Here is a 24,210-nt window from a genome sequence, read left to right on the forward strand (position 1 = left end):
CTTGTTGTCTCTCTTTCCTGTTTTATACAGTTCAACTACCTTTTCCCGTAGATCCCTTGACAATTATTTTGCTTTCCCCATGACTCACAATCCAGAAATGTCAGTGGCTGGATGAAAGATGCAAGAGTCTGTCTGGATCCCAGAAACTCGCTCAGCTTTTATGCACACACACTGATTACAAGCAAACAGGTCACAGATGAGGATGTTACCTTTAGTAGCCAGTCAAACCCATTTGTGTCAACTTCTGTGCATGTAATCAGGCCAAAATCACCAGGGGATGTGAACTTTTGATCAGGGTCATTTGGATGTTTGGGTTGTCATTATGATTTAAAAAGAGAAAACACAGTTTGACAGTAAATGGCTTCACCCAACCACTAACCATGAGTGGAGGAAAAGTGTTGGTGTTATTATTCATATTCTCTGAAAAAAGGCCAAGAAAGCAAAAATTCTGCCGGAGCAGGTAAACTTTTGAGCACAACTGTATTTATCCCCTGTATAAAGGCTATGTGATCCTCCCAATTTCTTTTTCCTGTTTTTGTTTCTTTAATGGCTTGACAAAGTGTCAAACTTACTCATCCCCTTCAGGCCCAGAAGGAGAAGGAGCTTGGCAATGAAGCTTACAAGAAGAAAGACTTTAACGCTGCTCTGACGCACTATTCTGAAGCCCAGAAACTTGATCCAACTAACATGACTTACATAACAAATCAGGCTGGTACGTTCCTACTTTGATCCACTTTTGGAAATATTTAAATGTTGCATTTCAAAGAGCTTGACCACCACTATTTTCTTTCCTTGGGTGTGGGTTGCTATGAAACAACAAATGGCAGCATACTCGCCTGCTATCACCCCCTGGGGATTCAGCGCTTGCTGTTCTGGTGGTCAGCGCCACTTCCAGAAGTGATGATTACGCTGTCCTGATGACACATGAGCACTGGACCAAGGTTTTGGCGTCAGCGTTCAGGTAACTGTGGCGGTATTCCATCAGAGAATTAGCTGACTTTTCCAGTCACCTGAACACTACACAAGCTTCGGTGGTCCTGGGCGCAGTCATTGCTTGCAACCAGAGCTGCCTGCACTGGATTCCCAGTGGTGGCAGAATGCTAGTTTCCCCTTGCATGAGAAATGGGAAAAAAAATTAGCAGTGGGCAACTACTTCAATTAAAATGTAAATTATATTCCAAAATGTCACTGAATGCCATTGATTTGTTATTCAGCTGTGTATTTTGAACAAGCGGATTACAATCGATGCCGAGAACTATGCGAAAACGCCATTGAAGTAGGAAGAGAGAATCGTGAAGACTACAGACAGATTGCCAAGTGAGTTCCAGTGGAGTGATGTGTGCTCATATGTCCTTATGTAGTCTAACAATGTAGAATTGATCTTCAGCTCACCTGGTTCAGCCTGCCCAGTCCTCCTTTCCATAATCTCGGTGCACGGAGTGGATCCATCCCCATCTGGGAGAAATGCTCAATGAAAAAAAGTTTTTTATGGTTCCAGCACACGATGTGAAAAAATTAAGAAAAGCCTTTATTTAATCCATAATTAAAAAATGCAATTCCAGTGATGATAAAAGCATGTGTAGGCTTACGCGTTTCGGATCATATTTGACCATTAATCATAGCTATGATTAAGGGTCAAATATGATCCGAAACGCGTAAGCCTACACATGCTTTTATCATCACTGGAATTGCATTTTTTAATTATGGATTAAATAAAGGCTTTTCTTAATTTTTTCACATCGTGTACTGGAACCATAAAAAACTTTTTGTCCTTATGTAGTCTGTTGGACGATCAATGAAGCTGTGACTTAAGTAGCTAAAATGGCTATTTAAGCATGGTGGCTCAGTGGATAACAGTGTAGCCTTGCAGCGCTGGAGTCCTGGGTTCAAATCCCACCAAGGACAACATCTGCAAGGAGTTTGTATGTACTCCCTGTGTTTGCGTGGATTTCCTCCGGGTTCCTCCCACACTCCAAAGACATACTGATAGGGAATCTAGATTGTGAGCCCCATCGGGGGGACGGCAATGATAATGTGTGCAACCTGTAAAGCGTTGGTGCTATATAAATAAAAGATCATTAAAAGATTGCTATATTATAACACAACTAGCTGAAGAGCTAACTAACTGTGGATAGTTATAACAAATTATAATTATCCTCCATCCCATAGTCCCGTGCCCATATACCCAACATGCCTATCCTCCATCCCATAGTCAAGTGCCCATATACCTATCACACATCCTCCATCCCATGCCCATATACCCATCATACATATCCGGGCATAGTCCCGTGCCCATATACCCGTCATACATATCCTCCATCCCATAGTCCCGTGCCCACATACCCATCACACATCCTCCATCCCATAGTCCCGTGCCCATAAAGCCGTTATACATATCCTCCATCCCATAGTCCAGTGCCCATATACCCATCACACATCCTCCATCCCATAATCAACTATTATGACATAGTGAGCAGCGGGGCTTGCAACCTATGATGACATCAGCGTCGTCATGGCAACCATTGTGACATAGAGGGGCGGGGCTTGATACACGCACACTTTTTCCCCATTATGTAGATAGGGGCAAAATTGTTTGGTGAATTGGAACGCGCGGGGTTAAAATTTCGCCTCACAACTTGGCCTTGGACACTCGGGGTCCAGACGTGTGACAAATTTTGTGGCTGTAGCTGCAACGGTGCAGATGCCAATTCCATACACACACACACACACACACACACACACACACACACACACACACACACACACACACACACACACACACTTGAGCTTTATATACAGTATTAGATTGTTATAAATATACTATAAGATGCACCAGACCATGAGACGCACCTCAATTTTTTTATTTTTTTCGGGGGGGGGGGGGATTTGTGGTGTCTTAGTCGGATTTTTCGGTAGCTTACCGGGGCAGGCAGCCGCAGTGAAGTGGGATAACAGCAATTAAGGAAGCTGGCAGCGGGAGTGGGGCAGTGCTGAGCTCTCGTCTCCCGAGATCTCATTCTGCGCAGCCGTTTTCCTTAAGTCCACCATAGTCAAAACAATGGAAAGTGCGGGGCCCACCACAGCCTCGCACCTACTTTTTCCAGTTCGGGACCCGCAGCATTGCTCCACTTCTACCTTCACAGCCAGATTCCTGCAGCAGCCCCCCTGCCTCCTGTGGCTCTGCTCCTCCGTAGTCGACCTCCCTGCCTCTCCTGGTAAACTACATTCGGATTATAAGACACACCTCCATTTTCCTCGCAAATGCAAGGTGGGAAAAAGTACGTCACATAATCTAAAAAATATAATTGCCTGGATTCACAACTTGGTATTGTAACTAGAGATAAGCAAGTGGGTTTGTAGCACCCTGGTACAGGGGCCTGGTCAGGATTCTGGATAGGAGCCCTGCAAAGCTCTTCCTACCTGATGGCATCAGTGGTTCTTTCCATCAGCTGGTTTGATGCAACACAATCACTGCAGCATAATGCACACCTAACATTGCACCAGGCTGGAAAATAAAGCGCGGGTCTGCACATGTCGACAGGTAGGTGTTTCACAGCGCTCCCATGTAGAACACTGACCTGGCGGCTGGACCCCAGGGTCCTGCAAATTTGTGTATTTCTAATTGTTACATGTAGACAATTTGTTTTTGTTTGTTGTTTTTGTTTTTTTCTTCGAAGACACCTTATCAAAAATATTGCTGTGTTATATGGGAATGGCTTCAGTTTTCTGATGTGCACCTGCTAAAAGCCTTCTTTTCCTTCTTTCTGCAGAGCTTATGCACGTATTGGAAACTCCTATTACAAAGAAGAAAAATACAAGGAAGCAATTCAGTTCTTCAACAAATCTCTGGCAGAGCACAGAACACCAGACGTTCTCAAGAAATGTCAGCAGGTCGGTTTTCATAGAAGCAGAAGGAAAGAAATATGAAATGCCTACAGACAATGCAGAATTCCATAATTGTGTACAAATAAGGCAGGTTATGTATATACCATACCAGCAGTGTCCTGGTGTTGCACAGCTAAGAAATTTGCTTTGGTAGAAAAAGTTAGCGCTGGCTCAATTTTCATACTATTTGGAATTATTTCATAAATGAGTTGGACTTGGCACAAATTTATGGTCCCACTAACTTTTACCAATACATGGGTTGAAAAAAGTGAAAGGGCTTTATACATATGTCATATTTTTCAATGTGCTTGTTTTAGAGTGGTGCTCTAAAAAACATTAATATCTGTTCTGACAAATATCGAGAAGTCATTGCAATTTCCCAATGTTTGAAATGTCCCAAACAGGTTTTGCATGTTATAAATGACCATTTTCCTGTATATGAATTTTATGATTGTTTTATCTGCAGGCAGAGAAAATTCTGAAGGACCAGGAACGACTAGCATATATCAATCCTGAGCTAGCACTAGAGGAGAAGAATAAAGGCAACGAAGCCTTCCAAAAAGGTAAAGCCTGTTAGTTTGCAAACTCCATAGTCTACCCTAGACTTTTAAGTATTATAATATTCAGTGCATTGATGTAGATGAAATTGTCTCCTGACCCCAGGCAATAAATGTGGGGGGGGAGTCAAATGCTGACAGTCAAGGGTGACTTTTGTTATGAAAATGTAACTAGGAAGCTGCTTTAAAGGGAATCTGTCACCCCATTTTAACCCTATCAGCTGCCGTCACGGCCATTAGGGGCTTGTCTGCAGCGTTCTGTAATGCTGTAGATAAACCCCCGATGTAACCTGAAAGATAAGAAAAACAAGTTAGATTATACTCACCCTGGCATCCGATCTGATGGGTGTCGTGGTCCGGTCCGGCGCCTCCCATCTTCATATGATGACGTCCTCGTTCTTGCTTCCAAGGGTCCCGTTACACATAGCGACACTCCAGCGATACCGACAACGATATGATCTGGTAAGGATCGCTGGTATGTCGCTACATGATCTCTAGTAAGATGTCAAACAGGCAGATCTACTCAACGACGCAGCAACGATTCGGCGATCCGTATAAAGACCTGGGTGGTCGTTGGGACCTTGTCACACAGCAGCTATTCTGATGACTCACACCTGCGTCCATGAGTTCTGAGTTGCCAACGAGGTCGCTCATCGGCATCAAACACAGCGATGCATGCCGGCCAGCGGGACACCAACAATGAAAAAATGGCCTGGGACATTCGAGCACCATCAGCGAGATTGCAGCGGGGGGCCGGTCGCCGCTGCGTGTCACACATAGCGAGATCGCTGGCGAGGTCGCCGTTGCGTCACAATCTGTGACGTTTCAGCGATCTCGCTATGTGAGACGGGGCCTTAAGACTGCAGGGTGACCCATGTGCAGTACCGACCAGAATCGAGAGGATCTTTTTTTTAACAGGAGTGGAAATTGCAAAGTTGCTTTGCTTTTACAAGTACTTTGCAATTTCTCCTACGCCTCATTGGGGGACAATGAGTGTTATGCTGCTTGCCACTAGGAGGACACTAAGTGAACACAGAAAAAGTTAACTCCTCCTCTGCAGTATACACCCTCTCGCTGGCTGAGATTTCCCCAGTTCTTGCTTAGTGTCTGTAGGAGGCACTTGGGTCTGGCTTCAGACCCCACCGTTTTTATTTTCGATTTTGAGTTTTCTGAAGATTTTTATTTTTTTAATTAACGGAGTGAAGGGGCGACGGTCCCTTTCAAGGGTCCGCTCTCCCCCGAACCAGCAACGGGTGAGAACGCGCAGTATTTCTCTATCGCTTCGTTGGGGGACACAGAAACCATGGGGTGTACACTGCCACTAGGAGGCTGACACTATGTACAGAAAAAGGTTAGATCCTCCTCCGCAGTATACACCCCACCGACCGGCACTAATTTCCTCAGTTTAGCTTAGTGTCAGTAGGAGGTGGACACGTGACTCTGAATATGGGTCTGACATGTCAGTACCCCAGAATCCCCCCAAATGAATCGCTTGATTCTCTTATAGAGTCAGTCAACAGAATTCTGAAGTTGGACAAGGAGAATACTCCCGCTCCGGAACACGTTGTTTCTTTTGAAAAACCTAAACGTGTGCACAGGGTATTTGCCAGCCATCCAGAGTTTAAGGGCATTGTCCAGAGACATAGGGTTGGCTACATAAACTGTTCTCAGGTCAAAAGCCTATTGAGGCTAAATATCCTTTTGCTCCAGATCTAATGAAGGATTGGTTACAGTCCCCTTCTGTGGACTCTCCTATATCACGTCTTTCTTCCAAAACGTTCCTATCCGTTTCTGAAGGTTCTTCAGTCAAAAACCCCTCTGATCGTTAGATTGACTACCTTGCTCGCTCAGTTTTTGAAGCTTCAGGAGCGGCACTTTTTCCATCTTTCGCGGTGACTTGGGTGGCTATGGCTGCTTGGGCAGAGGTGTTAGTTACTGCCATCCAGGATAGCAATCTTCCTCTGAAGGCAGTCAGCGTCGCTAGTCAGATAGTTCACGCAGGAGACTTTGTAGTGGATGCTTCTTTAGATGCTGCCAATTGCGCTGCACAGGCAGCTGCAAAAAGGGCCCTATGGCTCCGCGACTGGCGGGCAGATTCCACCTCTAAAAGATTGATGACTTCTCTGCCTTATCAAACTGGTCGTCTTTTTGTAGAGAAACTGGATCCGCTCATTTCTGACACTATCGGGGGGGAGAGTAAATTCCTTCCCCAACAAAGGGCTGTCCGGCCGTTTTCGGAATCAACAGCCGACTTGTTTTCGGGCTTTTCACCACAATTCCAGTTGGTCATCTACAACCTTCTCTTCTGGATCAGGTCGGTTCCCAGGTCTCATACAGACCTAACCGCTCTTGGAAACCCAGGTCGAGGACATCTGGATCTAGGGGAGTCAGACCTCATAGATCCTCTGCACAATGACTTGTTGAGGTATCCGGCAGACACCAACAAAGTAGGCGGTCGTCTACTTTCTTTCAGGCAGACCTGGCTCGCAGTCATCCACGACGAGTGGGTCAGAGCTGGTGTCCTCCGGATACAAAATAGAATCCCCCCCCCCCCCCCCCGACATGTTTTTCCCGATCCTCACCTTCCCAAGGCAAAGACATCAGTCTTCCTTCGGGCCGTTCATGCGCTGCAATTCCGGTCCCCTGGCATGAAAGGTTCAAGGGTTTTTATTCAAATCTTTTTGTGGTCTCAAAGAAGGACGGAACGATGCGGCCCATACTGGACCTCAAACTGTTACATCAGTTTGTCAAGGTACGGCGATTCAGAATGGAATCTCTCCGTTCAGTCGTCGCCTCCATGGAAAGAGGAGAGTTCCTGGCATCCATCGACATCAAGGATGCTTACCTTCACATTCCGATTTGTCCATCCCACCAGCAGTTCCCGTGCTTCGCAATTCGTGAGGAACACTTTCAGTTCGTTGCCGTGCCCGCCACCTCCCCCAGAGTCTTTACCGAGGTCATGGCAGCTGTCATGGCCATTCTTCACGCCCGGGGAGTGGTGGTACTTCCGTATCTGGACAACGTACTGATCAAGGGTCCGTCCCTTCCAGCCTGCGAGGAATCCGTAAATATCACAGTAAATACACTTTCTCGCCTGGGTTAGAAAAACTTCGAAAAGTCTTCTCCAGCACCAGCTCAGCAGGTTTCCTTTTTGGGAATGATCTTGTACACTTTCCACTGGTTGGTCATTCTCCCTCCAGAAAAGGCCCGAGCCTTACAACAGGGAGCGCAGATTCTTTCACGACCAGTTTCTCACTCCATGCGTTTCAGCATGAGAGTTCTCAGAAAGATGGTAGCAGCTATAGAAGCGGTCCCATTTGCACAGTTTCATCTCCGCCCTTTGCAACATGTGCTGCTGTTGACTTGGGACAAGAACCCGTTCTCCTTGGACCATCGGTTCCTTCTGTCCCTGCAGGTCAGAAAAACCCTCAGGTGATGGCCACTGAAGTCCTCCCTGAATCAAGGGAAGTACTTTCTCCCAGTACGTTGGTTGGTGGTGACCACCGATGCTAGTCTTCTTGGCCGGGGTGCGGTTTTTCGCCACCACATGGCACAGGGTCGTTGGTCCAGTCTCGTCTCCCCATCAACATCCTGGAGATGCGATCGATCAGACTAGCCCTACCGAGTTTCCACCATATCCCATCAGGATCCAATCCGACAACTCCACGTCTGTAGCGTATATCAACCGGCAGGGGGGACCCGCAGCAGGATGGCCATGCACGAAGTGAGTCACATCCTCCGTTGGGCTGAGACCAACCGTTCGCCCATCTCGGCGATCCACATTCCTGGGGTAGAAAATTGGGCGGCGGATTTTCTAAGTCACCAGGGCCTCGCCTAAGGAGAGTGGTCCCTTCATCCGGAAGTTTTTCAGCAGATTTGCCATCGCTGGGGGACTCCGGATGTGGATCTCATGGCCTCGAGATTAAACAAGGTCCCCCGCTTCATTGCCTGATCATGCGATCCATGCGCCATCGAAGCAGGCGCTCTAGTTCTGCCATGGCACCAGTTTCGACTCCCGTACATTTTCCCCCTCTTTCCCTTGCTTCCAAGGGTCATCAAGAAGATCAGAGCAGAGAGGGTACCAGTGATCCTAGTCGCGCCAGATTGGCTGCGCCAGGCATGGTACGCAGAACTAGTCCAACTTGTCGCCGACGTTCCCTGGCGACTTCCAGATCGCATGATCTTCTCTCACAGGGCCCGATTTACCACCAGAACTCCGGGGCCCTGTCTTTGATGGTGTGGTCGTTGAATCCTGGATTCTAGCACAGGCTAGTTTTTCTCACGAGGTGATCTCCACCATGATTAGTGCTAGGAAGCCTGTGTCCATGCGCATTTATCACCGCACCTGGAAGATCTTTCTTGTGGTGCAAGGACCATGGTAGTTCCCCTCTGGTGTTCTCCATCCCTTCCATATTGGAATTCTTACAATCCGGACTAAAGTCAGGTCTCGCGCTTAGCTGGCTCAAGGGTCAGATTTCAGCTTTGTTCTATTCCAACGCAAAATTACCACTAAATTGCAGGTGAGAACGTTCATTCAGGGAGTTTCCTATGTGGATGCATCCCTATAAAAGGCCATTGGAATCATGGGACCTTAACTTGGTCCTCGGAGCCTTACAGGAAGACCCTTTCGAACCACTGCAGAACGTGCCACTAAATTTTCTCTCTGGGAAGGTGGTCTTTCTAGTGGCAATTGCATCAATCGGACAAGTTTTGGAGTTGGCGGCCCTGTCCTACTGTCCTCCGTTCCCGAATTTTCATCAGGGCGTCCCCTGTCTTTTCTGCCCAAAGTCGTGTCTTCCTTTCATCTCAATGAGGAAATTGTCTTGCTCTCATTCTGTCCAGTACCAGTCCATCGTATTGAGAAGGCCCTCCACACCCTGGATGTGGTTAGGGCTCTTAGACGGTACATCTCGCGGACGGCTCCCTTCCGCAAGTCAGATGCCCTGTTCGTCCTCCCACAGGGGCATAGGAAGGGTCTAGCCGTCTCAAAAGCCATGCTAGCCAAGTGGATTCGCTTGGCTATTCAGGAATCCTATCAGCACCTATCCCAGCAGGGATTAAGGCACATTCTACCCGATCAGTGCGCGCCTCTTGGGCCGTCCGGCACCAGGCGTCGTTACAACAGGTCTGCAAGGCTGCGACTTGGTCCAGTCTGTGTAACTTTACAAAACATTATCAAATTCACTCTCAGGCCTCTGCAGATGCAGGTCTTGGCAGACGCATTCTGCAATCGGTAGTACCACAGCGCTAAGCCAGTGGTACATGGGGTATTAGCAGTTGTATGCTCCCCACACAGGGACTGCTTTAGGACGTCCCATGGTCCTGTGTCCCCCAATGAGGCGTAGGAGAAATAGGGTTTTTTGTGTGTACTCACCGTAAAATCCTTTTCTCCGAGTCAATCATTGGGGGACACAGCACCCACCCTGTTTAGCCTATTGGCTTATTGCATTATTCTTAGGTTATGACAGTTATTGTTCTTTGTTTAATGCTCAACACCGTGCATTACTTGCATTGCCCGGGTCCATCTCTGAGTCTCCATGGCTGCTTCCGGTGTCTGTTCTTTTCTGCGTCGCTGACATCACATCATGGCTCTTCTCAGCTCATACCGTCTACATCGGGAGAGCTGACCTAATCGCTGCAGAAAAGAACAGACACTGGGAGCAGTTACGGAGACTTTGCTACTGAACTGATTAATATGGAGGACTACCTGGCAGCAGGCTTAAAGTGGATGTCCATTACTAAGACAACCCGTTCTTAATCTAAATATATGGCCCTGATAAATTAAAAAAAAAAAAAAAAAGCTTATACTCGCCTGCCGTGTTGATGCCATTTCAGTGGTGTCGGCACAGGCGTTCCTGGGGCTCTCATGCGGTTATGACATGAGTTTGGCACCCAATCAGCGCTTGCATCACTGTCCCTGCCTTTTGTTCAGTTGAACATGAAGAGGAATTCCAGTCTGAGGCTGATCTGACTTACTCTTCTTGTTCAATTCGTTTGAAGGCGGGGACAGTACCACCAGCGCGGATTCTGTGCTGGGCACCACGTGTCACAACCGCACGAGGGCCAATAGACTGCGAGTGCCGACACTGTAATGGGAGGTGAATATAGGCTTTATTTTATCGGGGCCAAACATTTAGATCAAGAAGGGGTTGTCCTAGTAGTCTTGGCCCCTGCATTATCTTGCTCCCAGATTAGATGGCAAAAAACCTGATGACAGAAGCACAAAATAAATGAAAATAAGCGACTAAGAGTTTGCATTGTTGCAGCTCTTCATATTTAAATTCATGGATATTTTTTTTTACTCTGTCGCCTCATTGGGGGACACAGAACCATGGGGTGTTATGCTGCTGTCCACTAGGAGGCGACACTATGCATAATCTGAAAAAGATTAACTTTGGCTCCTCCTCTGCAGTATACACCCCTGGACAGCATCAGCCTTCTCCAGTTTTTGCTTAGTGTCGCAGGAGGCACACCTAAGAATTTTTTTTACTCCGTCTTTTTCCTGGATTTTTTTCCAAAGGACTACTGATGAAGAAAAGCGGGTCTCCAGCGAGACTCCCGGCATGGCTCCCTCCTCGGTCCCCCATTAGGGGTACCCGGTTGAGGTCGAGGTGGCTATTCCCCATGTCGCTCCCTCCCCAGTCCCTCGGGTCCTGGTTCGAGGTCGAGACCCCCCTCCTTCCCCAACCCCTTTGGGGTCTGGGTTGAGGTTGAGGAGAGGATGAAGACCCCCTGACGGTGACAGACGCACCCTCCCTAATCCCCCGCAGGGGGCATTAGGTTGAGATGCCTCAGGTAGGGTCGGAGTACAGGCAGCATTCCGCAGCTTCCAGGGACCCCAGACCAGCTGAGGGACCCTGTTGGGGCCGGGGGAGGGTGCGGACTGGATGGCACAGCAGAGACAGGGCTTTTCTGCGTCCCTGTCTCTGCAGCAGCTGCGGCTCCATAGCGGTCCGTGGGCCCCCCATACAGGAACCGCTACCCCTGCCACCCCCACCGCTATCCAGTCGACCATTCTGGGGGGGTTTGGTACAAATCGCCCCCCCCCCCCCCCGGACTACCGCGCCGCTCTGGAGCCCTCCTGGGCATCAGGCCTCTAATTTAGACCGCGGCTTCGGCCTAGCCGAAGCCGCCGCCTTTTCCCCGCCCCCCGGATGACTATAATGACACACTGGAGTGTCATAGAAGGGGCGGATTGAGGCAGAAAGGGCGCGTTTTTACACAGCCCAGCGCGCCCTTTTCAGCTCTCCGCCCCCTCCCTCTCCTCAGAGTCCCGGTGGCCATTTTTTTTGGATGAGATCCAGGAGAGGAGCATCACAGCAGTCTCCGGGGGGCACAGAACTGGGATCTGTCGGCGCTGGACCTAGGGGCACACCGGTGGGGTAAGCTCACAGCTGGGTTCTCATTACTCAGCTGTGAATCTATACTTCCTATAAGGCTATCTGTGGGTTCCCTCTGCGTAGCCACCCCTGTACGATCCCTTATAGCCAGCCTCTGTGCACTATGCCGGGCTCAAGGAAGAGAACCAGGCAGGAATGTTTCTATGCATTCTGCACAGCCTGCAAAGCCACGCTCCCTAGTGGCAGCACGTATCCGCACTGCCGGGACTGCATCCAGAACTCTGGGTCAGAACCCCAGGGAGTCCCTACTGACGCTTCAGTGTCACAGGCCACGCCGGAATGGGCAACTCAGATGTCACAGTCTATGACACAGTCCATAGACAACCTAACTGCCACATTGCTGCAAGCTCTGCAGAGTCGGGCTCCGGCTATGGACGTTACACAGCAAACGGACAGCTTGTCTCAGGAACATGCTGCTTCCGACTCTCACAGACGTAAGCGGACCCACAGGTCTCGATCACCTGAGTCATCCTATAGCACAAGGTCGTCCCCCTCCAGGGAGAGACAGCGTCATTCCAGGTCTCCTAGGCAGTCTCCTGTCACAGACAGACAGAGTGCAATTTACCACAGAGATCCCCCATCACAAGACCCCCGCCCCAGGTCGCCCTCCAGGGATCACCTTAGCGAGGCACAGGATTCGGAGGGCATCTGTGACTCCGACTCAGATAACGAGACGGAGAGGTCCGTGGTACCTTCTCCCCCTAGCAATACAGCGCTAGTTGAGGACATAATCTCTGCCATCCATCGGGTGCTAAAAATTCCAGAGTCGGCCCCGGAAGTCCCGGAACATAGGATTTTCTTCGAAAGTGTTCAGAAACCACCTAAGGTCTTCCCTAATCACCATGAGTTTGGGAAAATACTTACCAAACAGTTTGCGCAGCCTGAGAAAAAATTTGCTAATCGCAAATATTTGGGAGCGAAGTACCCCTTCCCACAGACAGACACCAAACAATGGACAGATCCACCTGAAGTGGACCCCCCGGTTTCAAGGCTAGCAGCGCAGACCTTACTCTCTCTGCCAGATAGCTCAACTCTCAGGGACGCAGCAGACCGGCAAGTAGAACGCATGGCTCGTTCTATTTTCGAAGCGGCAGGCGCCTCTCTGGGCCCTGTGTTTGCTTCAGTGTGGGCGGCCAAGGCCATCCTGGCTTGGGCCAAAAAACTACAGGAGGGTCTTCAAGCTTCAAATCCTGAGCTCTCGGACCAAGCGGTCCAGATAGCAGTGGTAGCAGACTACATGATTCATGCAGCCCTGGATTCCGCAAGAGGTGTAGCGGGAATAGCATCAAACGCCATCACGATCCGACGCATCCTCTGGCTGCGAGAATGGAAAGCGGATGCGGCCTCAAAGAAGTCCCTCACGCGACTTCCGTATCTTACTGGAAGACTTTTCGGCGAAAAGTTGGACACAATGATAGCCAATGCCACTGGGGGTAAGAGTACCTCTCTCCCTCAACTAAAACCGAAACGCACTTTTAAACGAAGAAACCAGACACGATTCCGATCCTTTCGGAATTCCTCGGGCTGGTCCGTTTCGCACCCAGCGCAAAACCGTAACCGCTCTCCACGCAGGGACAACCCACGGACGCAGCAGCGACCGGACAGGTCTTGGTAGTCGAAAGCAGGCCAAGCGAAACCCAAGGGAGGAAAACCTCAGAACTTCGCTTCATCATGACTCACGAACTCCGGAAGACACCCCACCAGTAGGCGGCCGACTTTTACTCTTTCAGCAAGTCTTGCTGCCTATTACAGAAGACAAGTGGGTCAGGGAAATAGTGTCTTCCGGATACAAGATAGAGTTCACTTCCGCTCCACCGAACCGGTTCTTCCTCTCTATTCCTCCAACACTACCAGACAAGGCTCGTGCTTTCCACCAAGCGGTCTCCTCTCTCCTTCAAGCAGGAGTTGTGGTGCCGGTTCCCGCGAACGAGAGATTCCGAGGGTTCTACTCAAATCTGTTCGTAGTCCCCAAGAAAGGAGGCAGTGTCCGACCCATACTGGACCTAAAACAGCTCAACAATTACTTACGGATCCGTCATTTCCGCATGGAGTCCCTTCGGTCCATCATTGCATCCATGGAGCAGGGAGAATACCTTGCCTCCATAGACATACAGGATGCGTATCTGCACATACCAATTGCCCCCGCCCACCAAAGGTTTCTCAGGTTCGCAATCAACCAAAACCACTACCAGTTTGTCGCCCTTCCGTTCGGACTCGCCACGGCTCCAAGAACGTTCACCAAAGTCATAGCGGCCACCATGGACGCTCTGCACTCGAGGCATTCTAGTCATCCCGTACCTGGACGACCTCCTCATCAAGTCTCCCACTTTCAAAGACTGCGATGTCAGTGTCTCAATCACAATAGACACACTGAGTCGCCTGGGATGGCTAGTCAACCTACAGAAATCGTCGACTATCCCAAGTCAGTCTCTAACATTCCTGGGAATGTTATTCGACACCTCCAGGGGCCTGGTGCTCCTTCCCAAGGACAAGACACTGGCCATCCGTCTGGGAGTTCGTACACTCCTTCGCAGTCCTCCTCGATCTCTCCGGTTTGCCATGAGAGTCCTCAGCCGGATGGCAGCAGCAATAGAGGCAGTGCCATTTGCCCAGTTTCACCTCAGGGTCCTTCAACTAGCCATACTCAGATCTTGGGACAGGAACCCCTTCTCCCTCGACAGGGAGTTCAGGTTGACGTCGTCAACCAGGAGGTCCCTGCATTGGTGGCTCAAACCAACCTCGCTTTCACGAGGGAAGCCCTTTCTCTCAGGACAATGGAAGATCCTGACTACCGATGCAAGCCTGACAGGCTGGGGTGCGGTGCACCTACATCACAGGGCACAAGGCAAGTGGTCACCGAGGGAAGTGACATTGCCCATCAGTATTCTGGAAATCAGGGCCATCCTCTTGGCACTGAGAGCCTTTCATCACTTGCTTGCAGCCTCGCACATAGTCGGCTGTGGCATACGTGAACCACCAAGGCGGGACCCGCAGCGCCCAGGCGATGAGAGAAGTGGCGCATATCCTCCGCTGGGCAGAAGACACGAGGTCGGTACTTTCTGCGGTCCACATTCCGGGTGTAGAAAACTGGGAAGCCGACTTCCTCAGCAGGCAAGGAATGGACTCGGGGGAGTGGTCTCTCCATCCCGAGATTTTTTTACCAGATCTGTCAACGTTGGGGAACCCCGGAGGTGGACCTAATGGCATCCCATCTCAATACCAAGGTCCCCAATTTCATGGCCAGGACACACGACCCGCCGTCACTCGGAGCGGATGCCCTGGTCCAGGACTGGTCCCAGTTCCGACTCCTGTACATTTTTCCACCCCTCCCCCTAATCTCCAGGGTCGTGAGGAAGATCAAGCAAGAGGGAGTTCCAACCATCCTCATCGCGCCAGACTGGCCCAGACGTACATGGTACGCCGACATCGTTCAACTTACTGCAGATGTCCCCTGGCGTCTACCCGACCGTCACGACCTTCTGTCCCAAGGTCCGTTCTTCCACCAGAATTCAGGGGCTCTCAATTTGGCGGCATGGCCCTTGAAACCTGGATTCTAACCCAGGCAGGTTTTTCACCGGCAGTCATTGCAACTATGATCAGGGCAAGGAAGCCTGCCTCCGCCAAGCTCTATTATCGTACCTGGAGAGCTTTCTTTTCTTGGTGCGAATCTCATGGACAAGTCCCACTCCCTTATTCCCTCCCGAAGGTACTAGGTTTTCTTCAATCGGGCCTAGACGCCAAGCTATCCTTAAGCTCGCTTAAGAGTCAGGTGTCGGCGCTTTCAGTCCTTTTTCAAAAGCGCATTGCTATTAAACCGCAAGTCAGGACTTTCATCCAGGGAGTTTCCCGATTGGTTCCTCCCTACAAACGTCCGCTGGATACGTGGGACCTCAATCTGGTCCTGACAGCATTGCAAGCTCCACCCTTCGAACCTCTTAGAGGAGTTCCACTTTCCATTCTGTCTCAGAAAGTGGTTTTTCTAGTGGCGATCACCTCGTTACGCAGAGTGTCGGAATTGTCAGCACTTTCCTGCAGACGGCCTTTCCTAGCTTTTCACCAGGACAAGGTGGTTCTCCGCACGGTACCATCCTTCCTTCTGAAGGTTGTGTCCAACTTTCACCTCAATGAGGAGATTTCACTGCCATCCCTTTGCCCGGTTCATAGAGTGGAGAAGGCTCTGCATACGCTTGACCTCGTCAGAGCATTGCGGATTTACGTGTCCAGGACTGCACCTTTCCGGAAGTCTGATTCCCTCTTCATTCTTCCGGAAGGTAGTCGCAAGGGGCTGCCGGCTTCCAAGGCTACCCTTGCCAGGTGGATCAAGTCCACCATACATGAGGCCTACCGACTTAACAGTTCCCCTCTTCCGGCCGGTATCACGGCACACTCTACAAGGGCAGTAGGGGCCTCCTGGGCCATCAGGCTTCGGCACAACAAGTGTGTAAGGCGGCCACTTGGACCAGCCTACACACGTTTACGAAACACTACAGTGTTCATGCCCAGTCCTCAGCGGATGCGAGCCTGGGTAGACTTGTTCTGCAGGCGGCTGTGCCCCAAATTTAGGGATCTGCTAGCACAATATTCGTCCATTGCTTCCCACCCAGGGACTGCTTTGGGACGTCCCATGGTTCTGTTTCCCCCAATGAGGCGACAGAGTAAAGGAGACTTTTGTGTACTCACCGTAAAATCTCTTTCTCTTAGCCTCTAATTGGGGGACACAGCTCCCACCCTGTTGCCCTTATGGACCGTTGTTTTACGGTTGAGTTCTCATATTCTTTGAGCTCGTACATAGTAGCCTTCTTACAGGCATGGTTGTTATTTGGTTATGTTCCTCCTAATGCTTTGGCACAAAACTGGAGAAGGCTGATGCCGTCCAGGGGTGTATTCTGCAGAGGAGGAGCCAAACTTAACTTTTTCAGATTATGCATAGTGTCGCCTCCTAGTGGACAGCAGCATAACACCCCATGGTTCTGTGTCCCCCAATTAGAGGCTAAGAGAAAGAGATTTTACGGTGAGTACACAAAAATCTCCTTTTTTCCTTTGGTGATGTAGATCTGTGCAAACCAGTGAAATTGTTGTAGCGCTAGGGTTGGAAAGGCCCAAGCGAAAGTAGTGCAAAAAATGTTAGAAAAACTATTTCTTTGCAAACTTGTGAACTCGTACTGTATATGCGAAATACATCTAGATTTTCTGTGTCTCGCAGGAGATTACCCAATAGCAATGAAACATTACTCAGAAGCAATTAAAAGGAATCCAAAAGATGCCAAATTGTACAGCAATCGTGCTGCATGCTACACAAAGCTGCTTGAGTTTCAGCTTGCACTAAAGGTAACGAATATGAGCGAGATAGCCGACAATGTAAATTCAACTATTGCCCAAATCACTGTACCTCTAGTTTTAGAAATGTTTTCGTTGAAATTAAATGTAAGTGCTATGGAAACCTTTTGACATGGGGAAAATTGCAGTTTTAGGCTACGTTCACACGTAGCGGAACTCTCGCGGAAGTTACCTCGTGAATTCCGGATTCCATTCCGCGGAAAAACTAGCAATTTGCAAGCGTAATTAGCTTGCAGAATGCTAGCGTTTTCCAAGCGATCTGGAGCATCGCTTGGAGAACTGATGACAGGTTGGTCACACTCGTCAAACAGTGTTTGACAAGTGTGACCAACTTTTTACTACTGATGCTGCCTATGTGGCATCAATAGTAAAAGATAGGATGTAAAAATAATAATAATAATAAAAAAAAATTGTTATTCTCACCTTCCGGCGTCCCGCGCAGCCTTCCCGCCTCTCTCCACGCTCTCAGTAATCCTTTGCGCGAATGACCGCGAGACGTCGCGCTCCCGCGAGATCTCGACGTCATCGCGGTCATTCTCGCAAAGGATTACTGGGACCGGGAGCATGGAAAGAGGTGGGAAGGCTGCGCGGGACGCCGGAAGGTGAGAATAACAATATTTTAATTTTAATTTTTTACAGGGATATGGTACCCACAGCCCGGAGGACAGTCTCCTCTCCTCCGAACCGTCGGTACCATCTGCAAATGTTCTGCTTACTTCTCGCATGGTGGGCACAGCCACATGCGGGAAATAAGCGGAACAATGTAATCCTATGGGTGCGGGATCACCGCGATTCCGCTAAATTAATGAGCAAGCTGCGTTTTTACCTCGAAGCGATTCCGCCGTGGTAAAAACCGCAGCATTAGCACAGCTTTGCGGAATCCCATAGGATTGCATGGGATGCTTATTTTTCGCGGCAAAATCGCGCATTTAAAACCGCCGCGAAAAAAACGCCACGTGTGAACTCAGCCTTACAGCCTGATTCCAAGTTTCAGATTCATCTCTTGTGAGTTTCTCTCCCAGTAATATGGGCTGGATATGAGCTCAGTGTTTTTCCAGGGCTTTGTGGTCATCCTTAACACAGCTTATATCCTGCACTTTTTTCTCCCATGTACTTTCCTCCTCTATAGTCCTGTTGTTTGTTTTTTTTGGGGTTTTTTTTGCCATCCCGATGATACTTTTCTCCTCTCTCCACTTTGCTATTTTAGGGGTTAAATACTAATGTCCCTTAATACAACCTGATCAGAAGGCATTTAAGTGTTATTTCTCATTTCTTATTCCAGGACTGTGAAGAATGTATAAAACTAGAACCCACATTCAGTGAGTATTTTCTGTTTTTGTTTTTTTTTTATGTTTTTGTTTTTTTTCCATTTTGCTGAATTTGAATCCACTCAAACTTGCTCATCTCTACCTCTCCATAATGGGAGCCATGATGCCAGTAGTGGGACATGTGACAGCCGTTTAATATCAAATTTATATTTATAAAAAATAAAATCACTGATAAAAATTCACTTATTTTTATGTAAAAGATAACTGGAATAAACTATGCCAAATCTGAGTATGTGAAACCAGGAAAGATGAGAACTCTGCATAAAAATAGTTACTTGCAGGATTCTTGTCTGCTCCAGCCCTGAGTATTAGCTGCTTTTGGGGGCTACTTGATGGCATCAGTTTAGACATCTATGCCTATGTCTTTCTTTATACCGTATTTTTCGCTTTATAAGACGCACTTTTGTTCCCCCAAATTTTGGGGGAAAGTGGGGGGTGCGTCTTATAAAGCGAATCTGTGTGCTACTGTGCTATAGAGTGGGAGGGGGCGGCTCTGGCGTGGAGTCGGGACTGGGGTGGGCTGGATGGGGGCTGCAGAGACAGCGGGAGGTCCTGTGCTCCCGCTCATTAGGCTCATGTAATATTCACTGCACCCGCTGTCCATCACCTCGGTGCTGAAACAGCGCCGAGTTGGTAGACAGGGGAGCGGTGCATATTACATGTGCCTGCATTCTCTCCCCCGTCACTATAGACACTTACTGATGATCGCTCCTGCTCCCAGCTCCCCCGTAGCTTTCCTGTGTCGAGTCTGCTGTCATCCTCCTTCTGCAGGGGCAGCAGCAGCTCATTCAGGCAGCTCATCGCTTCAGGACCTTGCATGATGTGACCAGTAGGACCTGCGGTCACATGACTCTCAGTGTGCACTGCGAGTCACATGACCGCAGCTGAGCAGCTCCTATTGGTCACATCATGGAAGGTCCTGTAGCTACAAAGAGCTGCCTGAATGAGCTGCTGCTGCGTGTGCCCTGCAGGAGGAGGATGACAGCAGACTCAGCACAGACACAGGTAAGCCAGGGGGGAGCTGGGAGCAGGAGCGATCATCAGTAGGTGAGTTAACGGTTTATTTTAGCATGTGCTTGCCAGCAGGGGGGGAAATATAGGGACGGGGGCCATGTGTGACAGCAGGGGGAAATATAGGGATGGGGGGGGGACAATGTGTGGCAGCAGGGGTAATATAGGGACGGAGGGAGTATAGGGACGGGGGACAATGTGTGCCAGCAGGGGGAATATAGGGACGGGGGCAGTGTGCGTACCAGCAGGGAGGCATATAGAGAGAGGGTGGGGCCATGTGAGTGCCAGCAGGGGGGCATAAAGTGACCGGGCGGCCATATCCAGGATAGGATGAGGGTGCTATGTGCCAGCACAAGGGGGCAATATGCCAGGATGGGGGTTATATGAATACCAGGATGAGTGACATATACGGTATATGATTTGAAAGACACACCTCCATTTAACATAAAAAAAACTTTTTTTTTTCTCTTTTTCTTCACCAAATTTTGGGGTGCATCTTATAATCAGGTGCGTCTTATAAAGCGAAAAATATGGTATATGAGTAAAAATAAATTATCTCTCTATCATGCATACATTTTATGTATTTTTTTAAACACTCAGTTAAAGGTTATACTCGGAAAGCTGCTGCACTAGAGGCCATGAAGGATTACACCAAGGCTATGGATGTCTATCAGAAAGCATTAGAGCTGGATTCCTCCTGCAAGGTACGATACAAGACCTGCCCAAGGCTTCTAATTGTGCTTTCTCAGCACCTGTGGAGGAGTCTTGTATGCTCCTTGTCCAGTGGTTTGGTCTCTGTGTCTCTTCTTTTTAGGCCTGGATCACACTTCCGTTTTTGCAAATCCGTTAAAATCCGTTGTTTTCCGTTAAACGGATCCACCTTTTTTTGGAGGATCGTTTTTTTTGTCCCATAGACTTCCATTAGTGGCTACCGCGGATCCGTCAAAAAAACGGATCCGTTTGCGGCAAAACTGAAACGGATCCGTTTTTTCACACTTTGGCGGATGCAAAAAAACGGATGTGTGAAACAGGCCTTAGGCTTTTGTACATTCTGGGAAGTGATTTAATAAGCCTATGATTGCAATGGCAGAAAAACTGGAAAAAAAAATGTTAACTGTGGTCATTTATGCACGCAGGAAGCGACTGATGGTTATCAAAGGTGTATGATGTCACAGTACCAACGAAATGACAGTCCCGAGGATGTAAAGCGCAGAGCAATGGCCGACCCAGAAGTGCACCAAATAATGAGCGATCCAGCAATGAGACTTATATTAGAGCAGATGCAAAAGGATCCACAGGCACTGAGCGAGTAAGTAATGGCAGTCGAGTTAAGGTTATAATTGAATATCTGCTTTCAGCAGCGATTACAAAACTTTGTGGACTAGTTGGCATCTTATCAGAACAGCAAAATATTATTCAAGCTTCCACATTTTTAAAGGGTTGTGTCCTCATTTGTTTTCACGAGCACACCACTCCTCAGGCTTCCATCTCTCTTTATGCTGGGGGGCGGTGCAATCCTGATAATTGACAGTTCAGACCAGAGGCATGGTTGCGCTGCTTAGGTGTACTGTGCGCGCTCCAACCCTGCAAGCAGAGGCAGCTTTTTGGAGGAGTTCAGGACAAAAAAGAGCCTGTTAAACACTAGGCGTAGGAAACCGGGAACACTAATAGATTGCAGAGGTTGCCGGTATCCTAGGCAAAGAGCTTTTTCCAACTACTACACACACAGTACAGGGCTCTGCATAGCCCTGCTTTCAGGCCCCTTGAGGGTGCTAGTGGTTGAATCACCTATGAATGGGGGCAGGGGTCATTGTCAATACTGGGAAAATTTATTTTTTACCCCTGACATTAGACATTGGTACGTCCAATTTTTTACTCCCTGGCATTGATGCGGGCTCAGAAACTGAGCTTGCATTTTTCCAGGCAGTTGATGACTGTGTTATTATTCATCCATCAGCCGCACATGTAGCAGAGCCCTGCCCTCTGCTGATAATGGCTGCTGTCCATCTCTGACAGCGGCATTTAAAATATTCATCGCAAGTGGACACTGTTCTAGGTGTCTTTTAGCGCCCACCGCATCAAGATCGTGGGGCGTCAAGTTTTAAAAATCTGAAAAAAAATACAAAAAAAGTTGAATTCACCTCTTTTCCTCCATTAAAAAAACTCGTGATCTGACTTTTACTGACATAGAGATATCTATAAGTATAAATGAATTTAACTTGAAAAGGTGTAACTCGAAAAAAAAAAAAAATCTAACCACCACAATTTCAGTTTTTCAGGCTCTGCAATCAAAACCTCTTACCTATCCCAAAATGGTATCCCTATATTTGTTGGTTCAGGGGGCAAAAAAACACAAGCTTGCCTTTCACATCGCTCCATCAACTAAAAATTGGGAAGTTAGGGGTAATGGAAAATGACGACTTAAGCCAACATATTTAATTTTTTCACTACTTAAAAACCAATGCGTGTTTGGTATCTCTCTAATCATACTCCCCTGTAGAAAAAAAAAAATTGTTATTTTGCCACACATGGAATTTTTTCTTTGCCACTTTCCAGTACATCACGTGCAAAATAAAAACCGAAAAATTTCCTGTTTGGGAATGGGTTAATGATGGATCCCCATCATAAACTAGGGCTTGAAGCTTCATGTTAGTTCAGCATATATTGTGTAGTCTACTTTTTTTTTTTTTTTTTTCCAGACACTTGAAGAACCCAGTAATTGCCCAGAAAATTCAGAAACTGATGGATATTGGATTGATCGCTATTCGGTGATGAATTCCGTGCGCCTTCTTTTTCTCCATTGTCGGTATCCTTCCTCCCTTCTGCTACTCCTTTTATTGCTCATCACATGTGAGGAAGCAGCTGAGATCTGAAGGAAATGCTGGAGAGATCCCTGTTGATTCAGAAAAGTCCAAGGGAGAGATCCATGCGCCAGATACTCTACTATTGCGCCTTTGTCCTGTCAATCTCTCCCAGTTGTTGCGTTTTATTAATCTGTAATAATAATAATAAAGAGCAGCACGTGACATGAATTTTGATCACTCATGTAAATGTTCTGCTTGTTCAACCATCCAGAATCAAATACTGCCTATTTTGTCTTGTAATTCCGTTCTTCTAATGCTAGAGGGTGCTGCTGTACATGCTTCACTAGCGGGCCCTATATTGTAAGGTGATCAGTAATCGATCATGTCTTGTAGGCCCTGGGTATCTCCCTACAGTAAAGAGAGGATTTTCCTTCCATAAATAAAAACTCATTTCACCCTCTCTTCTCCACCCTGGAACAATTGTTTTAAAACGCGTAATGAATTTGTAAGGCTATGTGCACACGCTGCAGATTCACCTGCGGTATTTTCCGCGCGGAACCGCAGGTAAAGTGGCCTGCGGTTTGGTCTGCGTTTTTGCCCTGCGGTTTCACACCTCTACTATGTTAAAGGTGTGAAACCGCTGAGGAAACCGCCCAAACAATTGACATGCTGCGGTTTGTAAACCGCAGCAAAACCGCATCGTCAGCACAGCGTTTTTGAAAACCCATAGGGTTTCATTGTACTGTACTTGGTCTGCGGAACTGCTGCGTTTCCGCAGGGCCAAAACCGCTGCGGAAACGCAGCAGAATCCGCACCGTGTGCACATAGCCTTACTCTTTCTTGTCATGACTCTGTCGTGTATCCCAGTTCCAGGGTCTCCTTCCCTGTCCCTAACGCTAGGTGCGCCCTAGCTTACCCTGTTCCCCAGATTCTAATGGTGAAGACGCCGGGGTCACATACCTTGCCTTAGCTCCTGAATCCGCCCACAGGCTCTACCCCTCCCTACCCAGGGAAGAGTGGAGTAGTGTACCTTAGTACACAAACCAGACTAACAATGTATTACTAACAGGGATAATGGAAAATACCAATCATATAAACAACAGAGGTAAAAACCAGGGAGTGGAGGATTGGGGTAAAACCAAAGTAGGAGAAGGGGATTAGCACTCGCCCAAAGCCTCGCAACTGTTTTGGGTAAATCCACCAGATACCTTCTCAAACAACCACAAGCCCCAATCTCCAACCATACAGAATAAGCTACAATGAGTGCAAACCTGGGCCCATAATAATAATATATACGGTAATATGAAGGTGAAGTGCTTCTATTCAGGGCAGGAGTAGGAGAAATCAGATGCTGCAGTCTTCTGGATCCTCTGTCGTGCTAACCCTATGACAGACTCTTTTGGATCCTGGGCCAAGATCTATCTTTCCTCTGCAACTATGACGTTACTTACATGGGTCATTTTAGACCAGCTCAGGTACCAAATCGACATCTGAGTATTCAGGCAGATGATAATCAGTATTCATGGATACTTATCACTGCTCCATTTTGTGCTTCGTTACCTGCTCAGTTCTGCTATGATGCCACAGCTGGCTGCCAGACCTGCTCAGCTCTACTATACTGCCACAGTGTGCTTCCTCACCTGCTCAGCTCTGCTATACTGCCACAGTGTGCCTCCTGATGTGCCCAGCTCTGCTATACTGTCACAGATGGCCTCTTGACCTGCTCAGCTTTGCTCTACCCCTGCTCTGTGCCTCCTGACCTGTTCAGTTCTGCTATACCCCCGCACTGTGCCTCATGACCTGCTCAGCTCTGCACTCCCACAGTGGGTCTCCTGACCTGCTCAGGTATTTGCTATCACCCCCATGGAAGGCGTCCTGACTTACCCAG

The 24,210-nt window shown here is 48.4% G+C and overlaps 1 protein-coding gene across 1 annotated transcript in view; it reads left to right on the forward strand.

Annotated features, from left to right (window-relative positions):
• The window catches only part of STIP1 (stress induced phosphoprotein 1), a 43,931-nt gene extending 21,343 nt beyond the window's left edge, over positions 1–22,588 (forward strand). Inside the window, exons 6-14 of the mRNA XM_073554584.1 lie at positions 586–712; positions 1,215–1,317; positions 3,771–3,891; positions 4,352–4,448; positions 17,046–17,170; positions 18,462–18,498; positions 20,119–20,222; positions 20,655–20,827; positions 22,218–22,588. Coding sequence (XP_073410685.1) covers positions 586–712; positions 1,215–1,317; positions 3,771–3,891; positions 4,352–4,448; positions 17,046–17,170; positions 18,462–18,498; positions 20,119–20,222; positions 20,655–20,827; positions 22,218–22,290 — 960 coding nt within the window. The 3' untranslated portion in view covers positions 22,291–22,588. The remainder of the gene's footprint in view (positions 1–585; positions 713–1,214; positions 1,318–3,770; positions 3,892–4,351; positions 4,449–17,045; positions 17,171–18,461; positions 18,499–20,118; positions 20,223–20,654; positions 20,828–22,217) is intronic.
• The last annotated feature ends 1,622 nt before the right edge of the window (positions 22,589–24,210 follow it).

The sequence above is a fragment of the Dendrobates tinctorius genome, unplaced genomic scaffold (genome assembly GCF_039654945.1).
Source record: "Dendrobates tinctorius isolate UK_male_01 unplaced genomic scaffold, ASM3965494v1 ptg000211l, whole genome shotgun sequence".
Lineage (NCBI taxonomy): Eukaryota > Metazoa > Chordata > Amphibia > Anura > Dendrobatidae > Dendrobates > Dendrobates tinctorius.